Source organism: Salvia splendens, chromosome 6, assembly GCF_004379255.2.
Source record: "Salvia splendens isolate huo1 chromosome 6, SspV2, whole genome shotgun sequence".
In the NCBI taxonomy this organism is placed as follows: Eukaryota; Viridiplantae; Streptophyta; class Magnoliopsida; order Lamiales; family Lamiaceae; genus Salvia; species Salvia splendens.
Genome location: NC_056037.1, coordinates 28,747,139 through 28,771,239, shown reverse-complemented (window position 1 = coordinate 28,771,239; position 24,101 = coordinate 28,747,139). Strand labels below are relative to the sequence as shown.

Genomic DNA, 24,101 nt, shown 5'->3' with positions numbered 1-24,101 from the left:
CTTCATGAATCATAGGGTTCTTCTTCCATTGTCAATTGCTCCTAGTTTAACTTCTAGTATGTGTTTTGTTTTATTTTTATTTGATCTTTCTCTTATTTTTGTAGGTACTCATTTCGTGTTCTTGGAGGTGATAGCCATCTACCGCGTCTGGACTTGAAGACGAAGGAGTATATTTTCTAGGTGACATCTTTTTATCTCTTAGTTAGATAGTTTAGTTTTCACTTAAGCACACACATTTTATAGTACTTACCCCGAAGTTGTCGAGAGGTCTCGCTTTCGGTAATAGGAAATATTTTGTGCTTGTGCTTGGTGTATTTTCTGTTGTATAGGTAAAAAAAAAAAAAAAAGTGAATGCACACGCGATCACAGGGTACACCACCGTTTGGACTACTCTGTTATCAAAGAAGAAGTAAGGTCAGAGGTTCAGAGTTTGAGATATTCCCGGACTATTCGAGTCCATTCAGAAGTAACCGACTCTTTGGTGAAGAAAGGGATCAGGATTCAGACGGTGAATCAATGGCAGATCACAATGAGATTCCACCACCCGTGGTGAGGTTTGGCGACACTCTGAGATCGGGAATTGAGTACCCAGGGGAGTGTGCCTACGCAAACGACAACGTCAACATTCCACCTCACTACATTAGTTTGGTGAATGGAGGAAACCTTTTCCACGGACGGGATGAGGAAGATCCGGTGAGCCACCTCAATGCCTTTTATGAGCTGACAAACTCGCATAGACCTCCAAATGTGGAGCATCATCGGATTAAGAGGGCCCTATTTCCATTCTCGTTGAGGGAGAACGCAAGAGCGTGGTATGACTCACTCCCGGGCTACAACATAGCAACGTTCCAAGAGTTGAAGACGTTGTTCCTCTTGGAATACAATTCTCCTATGAAGATTGAGAAGTTGAGAGAGGAGATCACCTCTTTCCGACAGAAGTATGACGAGTCCTTCGCGGAAGCATGGAAGAGATTCACGGAATTGATAAGGAAATGCCCAAGTCACGGACTAGCTCCGGGGCATGACCTTTTGAAATTCTACAAGGGACTCAACAGTGAAGGCACAGGATTGGTGACTGCAGGTTCGAATGGGAACCTAGATGATCTAACTCACGATGAGGTGAGGGCTTTGTTTCAAAGGCTGGCCAACAATCAACGGAATTGGCACAATCCAAGGCGAGGGGCTGATAGAGCAGGAGATACATTTGGTGCTACAAAGGATGCGGAAAGAGTGACCGCAATTGAGGCTCAACTGGCGGACATTAGCACTCAAATGTCGTCGATGACAAAGGCAGTTAAATCTCTTCAACTGACTCCTCAACCCCAAGCTGTGACGGTGATGAGATGCGGGTTGTGCCAAGGCGGGCATCATACTGATCAGTGCCCAAGTCTTCAAGGACCTCCCGTGGAGGATGTGAACTATATTGGCAACAATCGCCAAGGGTTCAATCAAGGCAACCAATATAACAATCAGCAAAATTGGAGGCCTCAACAAACGGGATGGAATCAAGCTGGTCCTAGCAACAACTCGGGTAATCAATGGAGGAACAATACTCAACCCCCGGGTTATGAGAAGAAGCCATCAGTCGAAGATCAGTTGGGACAGATTCTCTCTTTTATGTCTAAGAGTCAAAAGGAGAACGAAAATTTCAAGGACAAAACAGTGGAAAAGTTTGGGCAGATGGAGGCTACTATGAGAAATCTCGAGACTCAGATTGGACAGCTGGCTACGGCATCACATACGAGGATTCCTAACACTATCCCAAGTAATACTGTACCCAACCCGAGAGGCAATGAACAGTGTAAGGTAGTGACGTTGAGAAGTGGTCGTGAGTTGGATTCTACACCATTAATGGACGGCCAAGGTACTTCCGGCATCTCACACGCAGGGGCGGATGAGATGTTAGGCTTGCATTCCTCGCACGCAGGGGCGGATGAGGCATGTAAGGGAAGTCCCGCGTTGGTGCATGGTGCCCAACATGGTCAAGAACAGGCTGCATCCGGCAGCAAGGAACATGGTGTAGAATCCGAGGTAAGTGAGAGGTTTTTAGCAGAAAAGAAAGGAAAGGAAAGAATAGAGATGGAATCAAAGAGACAGATGACGACAAGTCCAGCACTAGATCCGAAAAGCAAGTTCAACTTCCCCGATCACATTCCTCCTCCACCATATCCACCAAAGAGGAAGAAGAGGGCTCCAAAAGAGAAAAGCTTTGAGTGGATGATGAACGTGATCCGGAAAGTGAATGTGGATGTATCATTGGTGGACCTCTTCACTAATTTCCCCAAGTTCTCCAAGTTTTTCAAGGACATGATGGCAAATAAGGAGAAACTTCAAGATGAGGGGATAGTGGCCTTGAGCATGAATTGCTCACAACTGATTTCGGGAATGATGCCAATGAAGAAGAGGGATCCGGGAAGTTGTGTGATTCCTTGTGAGATCGGTAACACAATCTTCACGAAATGCTTATTAGATCAAGGATCGGGGATCTCACTGATGGCATTGAAAACTGCACGTGCCATTGGACTGGAGAACAGAATGGAGCCCATCGACATTGCTCTACAGTTGGCTGATCATTCCATCGTGAAGCCCACTGGAATAGTAGAGGATGTCTTGGTCAAAGTCGACAAATTTATCATCCCCGTTGACTTCATAGTCTTGGACATGCCCGAGGACAAAGAGGTACCAATTCTGTTTGGTAGACCATTTCTCGCCACGGGAGATGTGTTGCTTGGAGCAAAGGACAACTCAGTCACGTTCAGAATTAATGGTGAGCAAGTGACCATTAATGTTGAGAAAGCGATGAAGCATCCTAGTGATGCAAAAGCGTGTTTTAGAGTTGATGTCCTCGACAAGTGCATTTTTGACAAGATGTGTTGCTCGGCAAGAATAGAAGGAAGCGTGTATGATAAAGGAAGTTTGGAGAGAGACTATGGTGCGACACTTAATGTCGATTTTGATGAAATAGAAGATTCTCAAGTTGATGAACCAAGTCTCGAGAATGAATGTGTGGTGGATACTTTCACGGCAGATGTGAAACCTTCAATCGAAGTACCACCAAAGCTAGAATTGAAGCCACTCCCGACAAATCTGAAATACGCATTCCTTGGTGAGGGTGAATCTTTACCGGTTGTGATATCGGCGATGTTGAATGATGAAGAAGAATTGAAGTTGATAGAGCTACTGAAGTCACACAAGAAGGCTCTAGGATGGTCCATGGCTGACATCAAAGGGATTAGCCCTGCAATTTGTATGCATAAAATTTTGATGGAAGATGGAGCTAAACCGGTAAGAGAAAGACAAAGAAGGTTGAACCCACTTATGCAAGAAGTGGTGGAAAAAGAGGTGAAAAAATTGTTGAAATTTGGGATGATCTATCCCATTTCCGATAGTGAGTGGGTCAGCCCGGTGCAATGTGTACCGAAGAAAGGAGGAATAACCGTGACCGTCAATGAAGAGAATGAAGTCTTAGCAACTCGATTGGTAAACTCATGGAGAGTTTGCATGGACTATAGAAGATTGAACAAGGCGACAAGAAAAGATCACTTTCCGCTGCCATTTCTCGATCAGTTGCTAGATAGAATTGCGGGTTATTCTCATTATTGCTTCTTGGATGGATACTCGGGGTATAATCAGATTGCAATTGCCCCGGAAGATCAAGAAAAGACGACATTCACATGTCCTATTGGTACGTATGCCTTCCGCCGGATGCCTTTTGGGTTGTGCAATGCACCGGCTACATTCCAACGTTGCATGATGGCAATTTTTTCCGATATGAATGAAGACATTATGGAGATCTTCATGGATGATTTCTCCGTCTTTGGATCCTCATTTGATCTTTGCTTAGAAAATTTGAGACGGGTCTTACAAAGATGTGAAGAATCGAATCTCGTGCTCAATTGGGAAAAATGTCAATTCATGGTCAAAGAGGGCATAGTGTTGGGACACAAGGTGTCGGAGTTGGGATTAGAGATGGATAAGGCTAAGATTGATGTGATCTCGAAGTTACCTCCCCCAACGAATGTGAAGGGCATCCGTAGTTTCCTTGGACATGCGGGATTCTACCGACGTTTTATAAGAGATTTTTCAAAGATTGCAAAGCCACTTTGCAACTTACTTGAGAAGGATGCCAAGTTCGTCTTTGATGGGAAATGCCTTGAGGCATTTGAATTGCTGAAGAAAAAGCTAGTCGAAGCTCCTATTATTATCACACCCGATTGGTCAAAGCCGTTTGAGCTGATGTGTGATGCTTCGGACTATGCCGTGGGGGCCGTTTTAGGCCAAAGGAGAGACAAGGTCCTACACGCCGTCTACTATGCTAGCAAAGTACTCAATGAAGCTCAATTGAATTACACCACGACGGAAAAAGAAATGCTAGCAGTAGTGTATGCCTTTGAGAAGTTTCGTGCATATTTACTTGGCACGAAGGTGATAGTGTTCACGGACCATTCAGCTATCAAATATTTGATGAATAAGAAAGATGCTAAGCCTCGGTTGGTGAGGTGGATCCTCTTACTACAAGAGTTTGATGTGGAAATAAAGGACAAAAAGGGGACCGAGAATTTGGTAGCTGATCATTTGTCTAGGCTAGAGGGCTTGGAAGAGACGGAAGATGAAAGAAAGAAAAGGATAAATGAGAAATTTCCCGACGAGCAAGTGTTGCAAGTGGAGGCTCGAGAAACATATGTGCCGTGGTTTGCCAATTTGGCGAACTACCTTGTCACGGGTATTATACCAGAAGGGTTGTCTTCTAACCAAAAGAAGAAATTTTTGAGTGACACCCGCACGTATGTTTGGGAAGATCCGTTTCTCTTCCGCATTTGTAGTGATGGAGTTATTCGAAGGTGTGTTGGAGAGCATGAGCACCTTCAGATTTTATCTGCTTGCCATGATTCTGTGTATGGCGGCCACTTTGGAGCACGTCGAACCGCATTTAAGGTGCTTCAGTCCGGATTCTATTGGCCATCGATCTTCAAGGATGCAAAAGCCTATGTAGAGAGATGTGACAGTTGCCAAAGAACCGGCAATATCTCGTGGAGAAATGAAATGCCTATGAATAACATTCACGAGGTAGAACTTTTTGATGTTTGGGGTATAGACTTCATGGGACCGTTTCCCAAGTCTAATGGGCAGCAATACATTCTCGTAGCTGTCGATTATGTCTCCAAGTGGGTGGAGGCAGTGGCCTCGGCAACCAATGATGCCAAAGTGGTGTTGAAGTTCATCAAGAATCACATCTTTAACCGCTTTGGGACACCTCGAGCTATTATCAGTGATGGAGGAACTCATTTTTGCAACAAGTTGTTTGAAAACCTCCTTGGAAAATATGGTGTCCAACACAAGGTTGCTACCCCTTATCATCCCCAAACGAGTGGTCAAGTTGAAGTCTCCAATCGTGAGATTAAGCGGGTGCTTGAGAAAGTGGTAAGACCGTCTCGGAAGGATTGGGCTCAAAAGCTAGATGATGCTTTGTGGGCATATCGAACGGCGTATAAGACCCCGATTGGAACTTCGCCATACAAGTTGGTCTTTGGAAAAGCTTGTCATTTGCCGGTAGAACTGGAGCATAAAGCTTATTGGGCTTTGCAAAAGCTCAACGTGGATTATGATGCGGCAGCTGAGAAGAGAATGTTTGACATGAACGAAATGGATGAGTTTAGGCTTCATGCATATGAGAGCGTTGATCTCTACAAGGAGCGTGCTAAGAAGATACATGATGCAGCCATCAAGCCTCGTCATTTCCATGAAGGACAACTGGTCCTTCTATACAATTCTCGGCTCAAACTGTTTCCGGGCAAGCTCAAGTCAAGATGGTGGGGTCCTTATGTGGTGCACAAGGTGTACCCCTATGGTGCTGTGGACATTCGAGATCAGAAGAGTGATTCTATTTGGAAGGTGAATGGCCAACGCTTGAAGGCTTATGTTGGAGTTGAAAGTGGCATGGAGGCAAGAGAAGTGGCTTCTCTGGTGGAGCCAAAAGTGTAGATCAAGGATGAAGAAAGTCGAGCCAACGACTATAAACAAAGGCGCTGATTGGGAGGCAACCCAAGTTTTTTTATTTTTTTTTTTATTTTTTATTTTTCTTTTATTTTTGTTTTCTTATGTTGGAGGTTTTGTTTACTCAATTCTTTCCTCTAACATTTATTTTGAATTGAGTGTTTCTTTTTGTAGGTTTTGTTTCTTTTTGTAGGAGCAACATGGAGATGTGACATTTGTTGGAGCTTAAGAGGAAGCACACCCACAAAGAGATATATACCCACCCTCCCACCCGAATGCACTATGGACTTCATGCCAAGTTTGGGGGAGTTATCTTTCCCTTTACTTTATAATTGTTCTTCTATGCATGCATTGAGGACAATGACGCATTCAAGTTTGGGGGGGGGGGTTGTCAATGATTTTTATGCTTGATGCATATTTTTTTGGGTGTATTATTTGATAAAGGTGTTTTGAATCAATGTATTTGACGGGTGCATGCTTTATCTTCGGCTTTCTGGTTGGGAATTCGTGCTTGATTTTACTTGATCTTTGAAGCCTAGGATGAATGGAATGGGTGCATGAATCTATTTGAAAAAGCATGTCGTGATTACATCCGATTTCTTGAGTTGAGGAGAGTGTGAAAATCGCATGACTTGTGGAAATTATGTTGGATTGATTTGCTTTATCGAGTGAAGTGCTTGCGTTCGTTTGTGTTAACGATTTGGGAGGATAAGGCACTAGGATAAACTCTATGGCCAAATGATCACATGCCTAGTCCATCACATGATCCCCTAGAAGCCACTTTGAGCTTAATTCCCTATTCTTTGTGTAAACACTTAGCCAAACACTTAGCCACTGAAATAAGCCTAATTTTAGCCTCATCGATTGACCTTGCTACTATTTGGGTGCTAAATACAAGTTGAGCTTTGTGGTTTGAGTTTGAGTGTGGGGTGGTGAATTGTAAAGTATAGATATCTCTAGACTCGATGTAATGTGAAAAGAATGAAGTTCTTAGAAAAAGAAAAGAAAAAAAAAAAGAAAAAGACGACCTCTAAATTCGCAAAAGTCGAGGTCTTTACAAAAGAAAAGAAAAAGAAAAAGAAAGAATAAGTTGATGAAATAAAGATAGAGCTTCGACATTTGTTTGATGTAATCTTGTCTAGAATAGATCTCAAGTTTGGGGGAGTGTGAGTTGGGTTGTAAAATTGTTATTGTTCTATCTTTGGAAGGATGGTGTAGGAGGGAAGATTTTGGCACTCAAATGTGTAGCCTTTGAGCTCATCATCCATATTTATCCTACCTTGTCCCTAGCCCCATTACAACCTTGAACGAAGACCTTGGACCTAATCGTTGATGCTTGTGGATGTACGTAAATAGCTTGGTAGAGTTAAAGAAGTTTGGTTTGAAATCCGCGAGTCTATGTGGTAAGTAATGCTTGATGAGTCAATGATGACGGTTTGAGTTGTATGATCCTATGCTTGGACTTACTTTGATGTGTACCTTGACTTGAAGTTCTAAGTTGATAAGTGATGGTTCATGGGAGTGGGAAATCTTGATTGAAATTGTTGGGGGTTTAGACTTTGTCATTCATGTCTCTACGTGATTCATTCTTTTGAAAACTTTTGAAAAAAAAAAAAAAAAAAAACTTTTGTGAGTTGAGCTTCAAAGTGTTGTGTTTTATATGATCTTGCCCGAGGACGAGCAAGTAAATAAGTTTGGGGGTATTTGATGTGAATCAAATTTACATTGTTATTCTCATAACTTTACATGATTTATATAGTTTGATGCTTGCAAAAGTGTGTTTTATGGTGTAGGAAGAGGAGTAAATGGTGAGACAAAGAAGGAAGCTCGGAGGGTGAAAATCTGTGCAGAAAGCTCTCAAAAGTGGCCACCCGGCCGGGTCAATTTAATGCCTAATAATTCAACCCGGCCGGGTGATTTTCGCGAGGCATGAGAAATCCAGGAGGGGTCGAATTTATGTCACCCGGCCGGGTTAATTTTATGCCCAAAAATTCAACCCGGCCGGGCTGATGAGCGAACTGCAAATTAGCAGTTTATACTGCAGTTTCGTTTTTTCGAGGGGAAAAAGGCGGAGAAGTGACGTGAGGGAGGAAGAAAGAGGTGTCAGGGACGAAAAAGAAAAGGTAGAGGAGAGAAGAAAAAAGCTGAGAAGAAAGGGACGTGTGAGGGAGCATTGATTATTCAACAAATTGTTAGAATTAAGAAAAAGGAGAAGTGCCGATTTGTGCTGGGGGAATTATTAAAACAATTTATCAACAATATTCTTCAAGCTTACTTCATGAATCATAGGGTTCTTCTTCCATTGTCAATTGCTCCTAGTTTAATTATGCTTGGCTAAAAATCTTGTGTTGCTCCAAACATGTAATTGGATAATTTGTTCATGTGATTTATGCTATGTTCTTCTCTATCTTATGATCGTTTTTATCACAATTTTAGTGTTTGAATCTATTACTTTTGGTGCACCTTTTGTAGTAGATCTTTAGGCTTATTTGAATGTCTCTTTAACTTTGAATAAGTTGGAACATTGTGGTAATTAATTATCAATTAGATTTGTTCAAATGATAATTTGATAATGGATTTCATGTGCTAATAGTAGTTGATCTCTGATTCTCGCGCACCCGTAGGATTCTTAGATTAACGAAAATAAGTTTTTAGAATATGTGTTCAACTATTCTTAAGCTTTCGTATGTCAAGCATGTTTAGTGCTAGCATTGTGAACTGATTTTGAAGTCCCGTAATTCATAAGATAGAGTTGGATATTAGAATAAATCATCGTTTTATCCGTGAATGTTGGGAGTAACACGTTCTTCTCTTATTTCGTCTTGCTTGTTTAATCTTTTGTAATTGTTTTTGCATAATCTTTTAATCAAAATCTTCAAATCAAAATACCTCATTGGCATGTGTTTTCTGTGTTTAGGAGTTAATTAATCTTTACCTTCCCTGTGGATCGACACTCAAAGTACTACAGTCGACCCTGTATTCTTGCAGTGTCGTTGTAATATTAGAGTTATTTTAGTAAACTTGAGTGATCTTGCATACAATATTTGAACTCGAAAATTACACATCAAATCACAAATTTGAAGAATAGTAGCTTCATTCTAAAACAAGGATACTAGTAATAAGAATAACTTTTACATTGCTCTGAGTAAATTAACCTTTCATGTTGATCTGCCAATTTTTCTTGTTCTATTTTACTTAGTCATCGACACGCTTGAAGATTCATAGCTTCACCCTAGAAAGAAAAATACATATATTTACGGCCGTTATTAAATCAACATTTCACTTGTAGTGTTTTCTACCAATTTTTTCTGGTTCTCCCAAAGAGGAAACCATGAATGAAGTTATACAAGAAGTCACAAGTGACTATAAGGATAAAAATATAATTGATGAGGTTGACAAACACGAGGAAGTTAGTGAGGTACAACATGGGAGTCATACTACAAAGAGATATATATGGCTTCAGTTTGAAAAGAGTAATATTATTTATCAATAAACTTATGGAGTTAGTAATTTTTTATTAATTCTGCAGAATCTGTCTACAACTGTTTTGACTGAGGATTCCGAAGGAAACTCATTGGTCGAACTGGAAGGTTCAGAAACTAAAAAGGAAGATGACTCGGAAAAGGAAAGCAATGAAACACCTTTGCCACTAGAAGTCAGTGACACATCAACGTTTTTGGATGAGGCTCGTGTTGAGGATGGAGAGCCAAAGAAAGCTGAGTTTTGTGCTGATGAGATGGATGTGGAAAGTATGCCACCGAAGACGGAATCTATAAAAGAAGGAGATGTGCATGTAGATTCTGAAGATACAAAAGTACCTGATTCAGTGAACAAAGTATCAGAAGGTGGAACAGTTGATGGAGAAGCAGAAAAGGAAGAAAATGTTGAGGTACTGGTCATATATTACTAGTATATTATTTTATAACAACTAGCTTCATCATATAAATATAGAAGTACTAAAAAAGAAAAAAAATAATAATTAAGAGTGACCTTATTCTTCTTCTTGTAGAATGTTCCAATAATTATTCCAAATGAGAAGACGGAAGAGAATTTATGCGTCCATGTTGATGGTCAAGAAACAGAAAATGAACAACTATCCTCGATAAATAATTACCCAGCAAACGCCAGTAATGATGAGGTAATTGTCAAGGACGAGGAACCAAGTGGAGAAGAATTGTTTGGAAAGGACAAAAACACTGAGAGTGTTTTGCTGACAGAAGAAGTGCAGAGCAAAAAGGCTGTAGAATCCTTACATGCAGCACTTGAAGATATAAAAACATCTGATTTCGATCAATGCACAGAAGCAACTGGTATCCTTGAGGAGCAAATCCCTGCTGAAAATTCACAAGGAATGCCCAGTGATGAAACGGGAACTGATGCAGCTAATACCAATGAGAAAACTCAGGAATTACAGGTGAAAATCATATTTTGAACTGAATTATATCATTACTCAGCTAGTGTATATCTTGAATAGTAAACCCTCCAAAAAAAAGGAACCAGATTATTCTTTTCCCTTTGAGCACATACATCATTATATTTAGTTTTCTTGTCCATGTTGCAGAATGTCTCATATGAGGGTAGTGACAAGGGCTTGCTGATCAAAGTGGCTGACTCAGAAATGGCACAAGATATAAATTTGGAAGAGGAACTGGAAACACTGTCACTAACTGAAACTTCAAAAGATGAGGCCAGAGATAACGAGTCAACAAAAACTAGCGACGAATTTGCAAGCAAAGTTGAATTTCCCAATGATGAGAAAAGTACAGACTGTACTACATCAAAGAAAGAGAGTTTGCAGCCTCAGGATCATAATACACCTACTCCAAGTGCAGCCAGAGAAACAACTTGTTCACTTGAAGAGCAAAGCTTAGGGGAGAACTCCCAAACAATTATAAGCGAAAAACTAATTGACGAAGGTGCAGCTGAAAAGCATGATCTCACTCTAGAGGTACGTACGACTAAGCATCAAAATTAGAATGTGGACTTTTTTCTTACGATTATACAATTTTGAACATTGAAACGTGTCTGCAAGAAGAAAAGAAATGAACAGAAATAATTTCCCTATAGCTTATATCTTATCAATTTGTATATTATCTGGCTGCAGAATGTAGCCACAGAAACTCCACATGAGCACATTGAAGAGAATGCAGTAACCCAAGTGGGTTACTCAGTGGGGAAACATGAGGAAAGTATGGAAGAGGACAATCAAAATTCATCTTTGATAGAAGCTCCAGCAGAGGAAACCAATATCATGGAATCAAAAAATATCGATGAACCCAAAAATTGGGGCGAAGAGTCAATAAAACCTGATTTGGAAAATGGGGAGAACACAGAAAGTATATATGAGGAGGAAGAAACAGATGTGGAGATGCCTATTGACTCCTTGCAAGTCAAGCCTGATGATATTAAACAACATGATTCAGTTTCAGATATAAACAAATCCATCGAGGAAGAAACCTCAAATTCAGATCCACAAGAAAATTCAACTAACAAGGTAGAGAGAAAATCTGTTGATGCGACTCATGCAAATGAGGGAAATGTGGAGACAAAGGTGAATAATGTACTTAGCTTATCATCATTGATTCAGTATCTTATTTGACGCATTAGTGAATAATAGATGGCTAGACCTGATCCTAAACAAAAGGATAAAAGCATCACTCCTTAGATTTTTATTGAATAGACTTTTATGATTTTTATTTTTACTTCAGGATGTCGCGAAAGATATTCCAGACTGTGACAAGGAAGATAGGATACCAATTGAAGAAGTTGGCTCACAAAATCCATTGAACGAAGCTTTAGCAGGCAATGCCATTGATGAGGAGTCAACAAAAATTACTGAAGACTGGTTGATCACGAAAGAAGAACCCCTCGAGTTATTGCAAGTAGCAGATCAGGATATTGAAACACCTCCTTCAAGTCAAGACAGGGAAATAGGTTCTCTAGATGAGGAAAGCCCCACTACAAGATTTGAAGCCATCATTGACGATAACAAAGAGGAGATGCCTAATAATAAAACAGGGGAAGAGGATGAAACTCCTAAGGATAAGGTGAGAATCAAACTTGTGAAATATCTTGATTATTGATAATTAAATTCCCCTGATGCAAACATAACTACGGATTACGATATTTGAGTTGGTTGTAAAGACACAAGTAAACAATAACTGGCTAACTTGACCCTAAAAGTATATGATCAACATCATCCTTTTCCGGAGTTTTGGCAAATAGAAGTTTCATGATTTTTATTCTTGCCACAGGATATTGTAGAAAATATTTCGGAGTATGGCAAGGAAGATAACATGCCATTCGAAGAAGTTGTGTCACAGAATCCACTGAATGGAGCTTCGACTGAGAATGCCAACATTGAGGAGTCACCAAGAATCAATGAATGCAGTTTAATCAAGGAAGAAGCATCCCTTGAGTCATTGCAAGAGGCAGCTCAGGAGATTGAGACTCCTAAAATCACTGAAGGCAGTTTGATCAGGGAAGAAGCATCCCTTGAGTCCTTGCAAGAGGCAGCTCAGGAGATTGAGACAACCCACTTGGGTCAAGAGAGAGAAATAAGTTCTCCAAATGAGCAAAGGCCTCTTGAAGGAATCAAGGATGATAACACAGAGGAGATAGCTGATAGTGAAACTAGTCTGGAGGTTGAAACTAACCATGAGGTGAGAATCAAACTTATTAACTATCTTCATCATTACACAGGGGTAAATGGGGGAACCATTATTGATCATCTTTTAGAAAAAAACACATAAGTATTCATTAATATATGGGTTAGTTGGCAGCAGTTTGGTATAAACTTTCTCTGTAGTTCTACTTACTAGCCAAAATAAAAACTGTCTTTGCATTTCTTTTATGTTCTTGTTTGATCATCATTTTAGCATTAAAACTTTAGTATCATACCAATATGATTCCATGTATTAAATAGATAACAAATGAACTGGAATTCCAGCAAAATATTGCAAATACTACTCCAAGTGAGGACAAAAAAGAGAGTATGCAAGTCCAAGAAGATTGCTCACAGCAGGAACAAAATGAGAGTAAAAACATACCTTCTTCGGGATCTCCAGCAGTGTCCTGCACTGTAAGTAGTCCAGTCAAAGAAGAAGAAAGAGTGAAAATTAATCCACAAGGGACATGTGATGAAACACATGAAAATACTGTTGATGCTGCTAATAAAATCAATGTAAGTTCTCAAGTATAATTAGGAGTAGAAAATGCATTATCAATTGTTGTGTACTAATTTCAAGACAAGCAGGGTTCACAAGAGTTAACAAGAATGTAAATCTGCAAGATAAACAGATTTGACAAATATCTTATACATGATGCAGAACTATGCAGCAACTCCAGATGAGGACACTAAAGAAGATTCACGAGACCAAGTAGATGATATACTCCTGGAACAGGAAGAACATTCAGAAAAGGATAGTGAAAGCACATCATTATCAGATGCTCCAAAAGATGAAATCACAGAAAGCACGTTGGTTAAGGAAGTAGCAGAAGTTGAGGATCCTATTGACTCCTCTGATGTAGTAACCGAGGATATCAAGGCATTTGCTCCATGTCAAGTCACAGAAATAAGCTCCACTGTGGACCAAATCATAGATACGGAAGATATCTCAAGTAACAAAATAACAGAAAAGACAGTTGATGCAACAAGCGGGGACACTCAAGACACTCAGGTGATTAAAATTGGACTCTAATACATTAAGAAGTTTTTTATCATGTAGATGAAAGTGATAACAAGATTAAAGAATAGGAAAAACAAAAACTCATTTTCCAAATTGTACAGGGTTTTTAATCTCCTATTTATATGGTAGGATATTGCAAAAAGTGTTCCACGGGAATATGACTCACCAAAAGAGCAAAATACTGAAGCTGTATTGATAAAGGAAGATGTATCCATTGGGTTACCTCAGATAGTAGGTGATGAAATTAGTCCAGTCCACGAAGAAGAAAAAGTGGAAATTCCTACTGAGGAGCTAATCCTAACTGCTACTCCACAACGGATATTTGATAAAACACAAGAAATAACTGTTGATGCTACTAATAACAACAATGTAAGTTCTGAAGTAGAAGTAGAAAATGCACTATAAATTGTTGTTTGCTAATTTCAAGTCAAGCAAGGACAATTAATACTTAGGTTCTAAATGAAAGAGAACTCAATAATATATTTCTTATTTTAGCTCAATCAAGTTCTAAGTTATTATTATCACAGGATCTTGTAATAAGAGTTCCAAATGGAGACAATGAGGATGACTCACCAATTGAAGTGGATGGCTTACGAGAACCTTCTTCTAAAGAAGTTCCTGCAGAAAAGATCAATGATGATGAACCAACTACTAGCCATGAGGTTGAATTTGCAAATGAAAATACTGTAAAAGCCAACTTGAACGAAAATGAGGAAAAACTAGAATGTTCTCTGGTAAAGGAAGAAGCACATATTGAGTCTTTGCAGGTAGCAGATAAGGATGTTAAAGATACTTCTTCAGGTCAAGATAGAAAACCAAGCAATTTAGAAGAGCAAGGCTCAACTGAAGATTCTCATGAAACCATGGGTGATGAAAGATATGCAAAGTCATTTGATTCAACTGATCTGAAGCAAGAAACTCTTGCGGACGAGGTCAGAATTATATTAACAAGCTGACTCTATTATCAGAAAATTAGGGAACAAATTCTAAAAATTAATTGCTATTTCATGTTATGCTGAAAAGAGTTAACAAGAATGTATATCTGCAAGATAAATAGATATAACAAAATATCTTATACTTGATGCAGAACTATGCAGCCACTACAGATGCGGACACTAATGAAGATTCACGAAACCATGTAGATCACTTACTAATGGAACAGGAAAAACATTCAGTAAATGATAGTGTAAGCACATCAGTATCAGATGCACCAAAAGATGACATCAGAGGAAGCACATTGGCTAAGGAAGTAGCAGAGATTGAGGATCCTATTGACTCCTCTCAAGTAGCAACTGAGGATATCAAGGCATTTGCTCCAAGTCAAGACACAAAAATAAGTTCTACTGTGGAACAAATCATAGATTCTAAAGATATCTCAAGTAACAAAATAACAGAAAAGACAGTTGATGCAACAGGCGAGGAAAGTCAAGAGGCTCAGGTGATTTCAATTGGACTCTACTAATTTAAGATTTTTTTACCATTTAGATGAAAAGAATAGCAAGCTTAAAGAATATGATAAATAAAAACTCATTTTCCAGATTGTACACGGTTTGTAATCTCCTATTTATATTGTAGGATATTGCAAAAAGTGTTCCAAGGGAAGATGACTCACCAAATGAGCAAAATACTGAAGCTACGTTGATGAAGGAAGATCAGTCTATTGAGTTACCTCGAATAGTAGCTGAGGATATAAAAGAACCCTGTTCGAGTGAAATTAGGGAAACAAATGCTCAAGAAGAACAAATTCCATGTGCCAGTTCTGGAGTAGTCATCAATGACAACAAAGAGGAGACAACAATTGATCCAACAATCTTTAAAAATGAAACCCTTAAGAATGAGGTTAGTATATATATACTCTGTTTTTTATAGAGCTCTGCGTCTTATGACGTTGAAATGCCATTCATTGAGCAGGTAGCAGAAGTTTCTGAAGAAGCTGGAGAAAAGGCTTCAGAAGAGGTCGAAGAAAAGATATTTGCAAATGAAGCAATGGAGAGAATCCTCCACCAAGAAGAGCTGGAAACGAGCATTGAGGAGCCTACACCGAAAAAAGACGGTGAAAATCCTCACAACTTAGATATTGCATGTGTGAAAACAGACACTCAAGATTCAAGTAAAGAGGTATGCTCATTTAAGTTCACTTCCAACATTGATGACCACTCCGAAGCGTAGCACTTGTAATACATAGGAATTACAGGTTCGCCATTTATACTTTCAGTACAGTTTCAATAACCTATTATACTTGCGGTCTAGGTTGTCCAAACAACAATAATCCCTGAGGGAGAAAGTGAGGAACATAACAAGGAAGATGAAATTTGCAGCTCAGACGAACTGCAGGTAAAAGATGAGGTGAAAGAATTGTAGCACACACCCATTTTTATCATGAATGCATTGGTAATCACCATTTTATAATTAGACATCTACTCTGCAGGAACATTTGATACTTTCAGAAGGGAAAAGCAAGGAGGAAGCCAAAGAAACCTATAAAGAAGCCTGTGTTGAGGCTGAGCAGTTTGATTTATCTTCTCAAACCAAAGACATATCAGAATGTGCATTTGGTGATGTTGGGCAGGAAACCCCAGAAGAGAATGAAAAATATACAACAGAAAAGTCTTATGAAGAGGATGATCCAAAACAAATCACAGAATGTGAAGTATCCTCGGCTAGTGAAGACATTAAATTGACAGAACAATCCTCAGAGGATGCATCCATCACTGCTGAAGTTCAAGAAGCAAAAGCTGGGATTGATTTGGGGGCTGCTGTTCCAGTCCCAGAAGCAACTGGAATAGAAAGTCAAGAGGTAGAAGAATTAAATGATAAATGCACAGAGATGGCAGACACCTCCACAACAAATGAAACTTCCGTTGTGACAGCATCCAAAAATATAGGAGAAAGTACAGGAGGAGCCCCACTGGAGGCCGAATACCAACAGACCAAAGAAACTGCACTAACTGAACAACTCTCAGAGGGTGCATGTATCACAGCTGAAGTGCAAGAAGAAAAAGGTGGGATTTATTTGGGGACTGCTGTTCCAGTCCCAGAAGCAACCAGATCAGAACGTCAAGAGGTCGAAGAATTAAATGATAAATGCACAAAGATGGCAGACACCTCTGAACCAGTGGAAAATTCGGAGATTTCCACATTGAATAGCATAGGAGAGAGTACAGAACGAACCAAACTGGAGGCCAAAGACCAACAGGCAAAACTTCGTGATTTTCCAGAAGAATCAAATATGAGGCATACTGAAGAGAAGATAGCAGGAATAGATGATGCAGTGAATCTTCAAAGTGTCAGAGATACTGGCGAGGATGTCCAAGACAAGGAATTCTGTAAGGAATCATTTGGAGTGTCAAACAATCAAAATCCAGTGAAGGGAGATCCAGAAGAAAGAACAGAGACCAGTGAAGGAAAGGAAGCAAACCCGATTCAAGTAGCACCTGCCTCGGAGACACTACAGCAAGAAATAGAAGAACAAAAACCGGGAAGGGATACTGAGGACGTCCATGAAGAAGATACAAATATATCTAGTATCCCTAATCAGTTAGAAAGTGTCTGTGGTGCAGATACAGCAAAGCTCCCGGAATCAAGCATTCATCAAAGTTCTGTTGAGAACACAGATCAATGTGACAGATCAGTAAATTGCTCACAACAGGAACAAAATGAGAGTGAAAACATACCTTCTTTGGAAGCTCCAGCAGTGTCCTGGACAGAAAGTAGTTCAGTCAAAGAAGAAGAAAAAGTGGAAATCCCTACTGGGGAGCAAATCCTGACTGCTAATCCACAAGGGAATGATGAAACACGGGAAAAAACTGTTGATGCTGCTAATGAAAACAGGGTAAGTTCTCAATTAAAAAAATCAATAATATAGTTGTTTACTAATTTCAAGAAAAACAAGAATAATTTATAGCTAGGTTCTTAATGAAAAGAGAACTAAGTAATATATTTCTTCTTTTAGCGCAATCATGTTCTTAAGTTATTATCATCACAGGATGTTGTAATAAGCATTACAAATGGAGACAATGAGGACAACTCACCAGTTCAAGTGGATGGCTTACAAGAACATTTTTCAGAAGAAGTTCCTGCAGAAAAGATCAATGATGATGAACCAATTACTACCCATGGGGTTGAATTTGCAAATGAAAACGCTGTAACAGCCAACTTGAATGAAAATGAGAAGAAACTAGAATGTTCTCATGTAAACGAAGAAGTAGATATTGAGTCAGTGCAGGTAGCAGATGAGGATGTTACAGATACTTCTTCAGGTCAAGATAGAAAATCAAGCCATTTAGAAGAGCAGGCCTCAACTGAAGATTCTCACGAAACCATAGGTGATGAAAGACATGCAAAAGCATTTGATTCAACTGATCTGAAGCAAGAAACTCTAGAGGATGAGGTCAGAATCATAGCAGTAAGCTAACTCTATTATCAGAAAATTAGTGGGCAGGTTTTTGAAAAATTAATTGCTATCTCATGTTATGATGGAAAAGATTTAACAAATATACTATACTTGATGCAGAACTATGCAGCCAATCCAGATGAGGACACTAAAGAAGATACACAAGACCAAGTAGGTGGCTTACTACTGGAACAGGAGGAACATTCAGATAAGGAGAGTGGAAGCACATCATTATCAGATGGTCCAAAAGTTGACATCACAGAAAGCACATTGGCCAAGGAAGTAGCAGAGATTGAGGATCCTATTGACTCCTCTCAAGTAGCTACTGAGGATATCAAGGCATTTGCTCCAAGTCAAGACACAAAAACAAGTTCAACTGTGGAACAAATCATAGATTCTAAAGATATCTCAAGTAACAAAATAACAGAAAAGACAGTTGATGCAACAGGCGAGGAAAGTCAAGAGGCTCAGGTAATTTCAAATGGACTTTACTACAACTTTTTTTATCATGTAGATGAAGGTGATAGCAAGCTTAAAGAATAGGAAAACCAAAAACTAATTTTCCAAATTGTACATGGTTTTTAATCTTCTTCTATTCATATTGTAGGATATGGCAAACAGTTTTTCACGGGAATATGACTCACCAGATGAGCAAAATACTGACGCTATATTGATAAAGGAAAGTGAATCCATTGAACTATCTCGAATAGTAGCTGAGGGAAGTATTCCAGTCCAAGAAGAAGAAAAAATGGAAATCCCTACGGAGGAGCAAATCCTAACTGCTAATCCACAAGGGCCATGTGATGACACACAGGAAATAACTGTTGATGCTGCTAATATAAACAATGTAAGTTCTGAAGTAGAAAATACAAAATCAATTGTTGTTTGCTAATTTGAAGTCAAGCAATGATATTTAAAAGCTAGGTTCTTAATGAAAAGAGAACTCAATAATATATTTCTTCTTTTAGCTCAATCAAGTTCTTAAGTAATTATCCTCACAGGACGTCGTAATAAGCGTTCCAAATGGAGACAACGAGGATAACTCACCCATTGAAGTAGGTGGCTTACAAGAACCTTTTTCTGAAGAAGTTCCTGCAGAGAAGATCAATGATGCTGAACCAACTACTACCCATGAGGTTGAATTTGCAAATGAAAACACTGTAAAAGTCAACTTGAATGAAAACGAGGAAAAACTAGAATGTCCTCATGTAAACGAAGAAGTATATATTGAGTCATTGCAGGTAGCAGATGAGGATGTTAAAGATACTTCTTCAAGTCAAGATAGAAAACCAAGCCATTTAGAAGAGCAAGCCTCAACCAAAGATTCTCACGAAACTATGGGCGATGAAAGATGTGCAAAATCATTTGATTCAACTGATTTGAAGCAAGAAACTCTTGAGGATGAGGCCAGAATCATAGTCGTAAGCTGACTCTATCATCAGCAAAAAAATTTAAAAATTAATTGTTATCTTATGTTATGCTAGAAAAGAGAAAACAAGAATGTATATCTGTAAGATAAAATGATTAACAAATATCTTATACTTGATGCAGAACTATGCAGCCACTACAGATGAGGACACTAAAGAAGATTCACGAAGCCAAGTAGATGACTTACTATTGGAACGGGAAGAACATTCAGTAAAGGATAGTGAAAGCACATCAGTCTCATATGTTCCAAAAGATAACATCACAGAAAGCACATTGGTTAAGGAAGTAGCAGAGGTTGGCGATCCTATTGACACAGAAATAGTAACTGAGGATATCAAGGCATTTTCTCCTTGTCAAGATACAGAATTAAGTTCCACTGTGGAGCAAATCACAGATTCGAAAGATATCTCAAGTAACAAAATAACAGAAAAGACAGCTGATGCAACAGGCGAGGAAACTCAAGAGGCTCAGGTGATTGAATTGGACTCTGCTACTTTAAGTTTTTTTCATCATGTAGATGAAAAAGATAGCCAAGCTTAAAGAACAGGACAAAGAAAAATTCATTTTCCAGATTGAACACTGTTTGTAATCTTCTTCTATTCATATTGTAGGATATTGCAAAAGGTGTTCCACGAGAAGATGACTCGCCAAATGAGCAAGATACTGAAGCTATGTTAATGAAGGAAGATGTATCTATTGAGTCGCCTCGAATAGTAGCTGAGGATATAAAAGAATCTTGTTCGAGTGAAATTAGGGAAACAAATGCTCAAGAAGAACAAATTCCATGTGCCAGTTCTGGAGTAGTCATCAATGACAATGAAGAGAAGAAAACAATTGATCCAACAATCTTTGAAAATGAAATTCCTAAGGATGAGGTCAGTATATACAGTCACAGACACACAGTTTATGAGTGCACATTGACTAAGAACAAATTGTTATGTTGAAACTAACAATATTATTTTATTATCTGGAATTAAGTGATCTGTTAAGAAAGTTGAGTTACACTGTCAGTATATATCACAAAATTAGTCCACACAATGTTAAAATACAAACTATTATATTCTATATTGAACAATCTTTGGATTAACAAAGTTGAGTTACACTGTGAATGGAGAATTCTACAGTTCACAACATTTTATTCGTAAAATCTTAGGCTATATTAAATATCACTCGGTAAGAATATGTAGAATACATATATGATATTTTGTGATATTAGAATTGCTATTATAGAAGAAGGTTAAACTAACAATCACCATCCTGTGACATAAGAATTTATCATATTTCTCGGCTTAGAGATCATGAGCAGGCTTTAAAATCTATTATGAAAAACTAAAATCATTGCAGTAATTTAATTAAAAAATCAATGTTTGATTCAAAACCTGTAAAAATTGATACCTTTAGAAAGATCCAAATTTTAAAATAATCATTTATTAAAATTGTTATATAGAAGTTCTGATGTAGCTGGACAAGTATGGCCATCTCCTTTACTTATTTGCATCATAACACGTCTCCATACCCTAAGTTGTTGTCTAGGTTGTCCAAACAACAATAATCCCTGAGGGAGAAAGTGAGGAACATAACAAGGAAGATGAAATTTGCAGCTCAGACGAACTGCAGGTAAAAGATGGGGTGAAAGAAATATAGCACACACCCAATTCATCATCAATGCATAGGTAATAACCATTTTCTAATTAGACATCTACTCTGCAGGAACATTTGATACTTTCAGAAGGGAAAAGCAAGGAGAAAGCCAAAGAGACCTATAAAGAAGCCTGTGTTGAGGCTGAGCAGTTTGATTTATCATCTCAAACCAAAGACATATCAGAATGTGCAATTGGTGATGTTGGGCAGGAAACCCCAGAAGAGAATGAAAAATATACAACAGAAAAGTCTTCTGGAGAGGATGATCCTAAAACAATCATAGAATGTGAAGCATCCTCTGCTAGTGAAGACATAAAATTAACAGAACAATCCTTAGAGGATGCATCTATCACTGCTGAAGTGCAAGAAGCAAAAGCTGGGATTGATTTGGGGGTTGCTGTTCTAGTCCAAGAAGCAACTGGAACAGAAAGACAAGAGGTGGAAGAATTGAATGATGAATGCACAGAGATGACACACGCCTCCACACCAGATGAATCTTCCGTTATGACTGCATCAAAAACGATAGGAGAAAGTACTGAAGGAGCACCACTGGAGGCAAAAGACCAACAGACCAAAGACATTGTACTAACTGAACAACTCTCAGAGGGTGCATGCATCACTGCTGAAGTCCAAGAAGAAAAAGATGGGATTTATTTGGGGGCTGCTGTTCCAGTCCCAGAAGCAACTGGATCAGAAGAAAGAACAGAGACCAGTGACGGAAAGGAAGCAAACCCAATTCAAGTTGCACCTGTCTCAGAGACTCTAGAGCAAGAAATAGAAAAACAGAAACTTGGAAGGGATACTGCGGACGTCCATGAAGAAGATAAACATATATCTAATATCCCTAATCAGTTAGAAGCTGTCTGTGTTGCAGATACAGAAAAGGTCCCAGAGTCAAGCATTCATCAAAGTTCTGCTGAGAATACAGGTCAATGTGACAAAAAAGAAGGAAATCAACAAATTGACTCCCCTCTTGTCTTGCCACATGCCCAATGTTCAGACATCAAAATATCAGAGAATGAGCCACGATGTGTTGGAGGTGTGGCTAGCACTGATGTAACAGAATCGGAGGCATCCCCTCTTTCCTTGAAAGATAACCATGTCGTTCTGGAAGCAGATGATACCAGGTATTTGATTCTTGAGAACCAAGATGGCGACAAGAATATATCTACAGAATATTCCCAAGGTGAACATGAAGTAGAGAGACCTTCTAAAGTTGAGAAAGAAAGAGAGGAATGCGGAAATGAGGAAAGAAAGGACAAGCAAATAGAAGGGAAGCCTGAATCAGAGGAGACTGACAAACCTTCATTGTCAGATCTACTTCAGGTATCTACGAGAGGAACCTCTGAGATGGAAGATCATTCTCCCACTGAAAAAGAGCCAACCAGCCACACTGAAGACATGCATGCTGAAAACACTGGTGAGGTTGAGTATGAACACATGAAAACGGATGAGGAGAAAGATGATGAAGATGAATCACATGAACCAAAATTGGACTTAGGTTCTGAAGCACCAGTCGTGGTGGATACTGGAGACACAGACATGAAAGTAGCTCATAAGAAATCTCACAACATACTTTCAGGCGTTGGATCAAAAGTGAAGCATTCAATTGCCAAGGTGAAGAAAGCCATTACAGGCAAATCTCCAAAAAAAGTGACAACCCCAGAAAGTAAATAAGCTCTGCTTTCACTTAAAGTATAGTTTGAAGTTTTACAAGTTTAAACTATAGCTTGAATTGTTAATAATTTTTTTCAGCTTTTCGATTTGGCTTGTTTTCAAGTGTTTGCAAAAAAAAATTACATTTATTTTCTACATTTTTTGGCTTGGCAGTGTAACTTGTTTTGTTAGTTTGGAAATTGTTCTGGAACTTGATATGAATTTTGTAATGCTAATAAAGTTTTTCTTTATGATACGATCCCTCTTGTTTCATGGCCATGACAGGTACAAAAAAAATTAATGTGGCTTTATTTTATGCAAAATACACAAGCTCTGTTATATCTCACTGAAGTATCTCCAAGATAGAGCAATGCGTAGAAATGTGACTTACCTTATATTCATATCTAGAAAAATAAATAACTGTAAAGTACCTATCTAGTGTCATTTCACCAGCCACGTAAGCTGAGACATTAGCATGACATTCTAATGATCGCTCTCCGCATTTGTGATACTACCTCCATGAACATCCACCAAAATTAGTCCCTATCTACTTATAGTAAGTTATCTCTCTTTAACGAGGTGAGTCTCATTTTCCACTAACAATACTTCAACTACTTTTTCTCACTCCCTCTTTTTCTAACTTCACCAATTTATTAAAACTCATGACGCCCACTACCGATAATAATTTTTGTTGCCGAGATAGTATTAGCTTAGATATCAGGAGTATAACAATAACAGTGGCACATTTAGTCGAGCAACTGGCAGGCATGAACTCATGTAGTATATCTCAAAATCAGAATGAAATTCAACCAACAGAGATGATGGATCGAGCAAGAAGCAACCATTACAAAAAATCATTGAGTGCAATTCTGATTCAATGAGACAACTTCCTTGTTGATTACTAGAGCAGCTTAACATTTCTACGATTGTTAACATTTCTACGCACCCAATTTGGGCGAATTGAGAAGCATAAATACAAAAAAAAATGGCATAAATGGTCAAAAATAGAAAAAAAACAACTGTAATTGAGACTTCCTGAATACCTGCAGGCTGTTAGCGTGATCGGTTCATCTTCTGATCGAAGAACTTGAACACTATAAATCTACAATGGTGAACTCATCCCACTGACATAGGAGTTTATTCTACAATTCGTGGCGCAAATTTTTTTAAATAAGTTACTCCACTTTTTAAAAATTGTAAATAATAGACGCATTTTTAAAATTGATTCTCTTTACATAAGAATATCTAAATCTTTTTTGGTTGTTGGCTTTAGTTATTTTTTAATTATGAAAAATGTGCTT

The 24,101-nt window shown here is 38.7% G+C and overlaps 2 protein-coding genes and 1 non-coding gene across 3 annotated transcripts; 2 read left to right on the top strand and 1 right to left on the bottom strand.

The window, feature by feature from the left end:
• Positions 1 to 49: 49 nt before the first annotated feature.
• Positions 50 to 6,703, top strand: LOC121808527. The gene has a single exon (XM_042209065.1). The coding sequence runs from the start codon at positions 352 to 354 to the stop codon at positions 5,980 to 5,982; it is 5,631 nt and encodes a 1,876-aa protein (XP_042064999.1). The 5' UTR covers positions 50 to 351; the 3' UTR covers positions 5,983 to 6,703.
• On the bottom strand, positions 904 to 1,010 carry LOC121810142. The gene has a single exon (XR_006052400.1). It is a non-coding gene; the product is annotated as a small nucleolar RNA R71 (small nucleolar RNA).
• A 2,622-nt stretch (positions 6,704 to 9,325) lies between the features above and the next one.
• On the top strand, positions 9,326 to 22,821 carry LOC121809058. The gene is made up of 24 exons (XM_042209609.1): positions 9,326 to 9,412; positions 9,524 to 9,883; positions 10,004 to 10,408; positions 10,556 to 10,942; positions 11,099 to 11,545; positions 11,703 to 12,041; positions 12,249 to 12,656; positions 12,944 to 13,177; positions 13,323 to 13,673; positions 13,812 to 14,051; positions 14,210 to 14,614; positions 14,770 to 15,120; positions 15,258 to 15,521; positions 15,594 to 15,800; positions 15,933 to 16,016; positions 16,111 to 17,514; positions 17,668 to 18,072; positions 18,196 to 18,546; positions 18,683 to 18,922; positions 19,077 to 19,496; positions 19,627 to 19,974; positions 20,115 to 20,378; positions 21,037 to 21,120; positions 21,214 to 22,821. Exons 1-24 carry the CDS (start codon positions 9,326 to 9,328, stop codon positions 22,819 to 22,821), a joined length of 9,693 nt encoding a protein of 3,230 aa, XP_042065543.1.
• Positions 22,822 to 24,101: the final 1,280 nt, after the last annotated feature.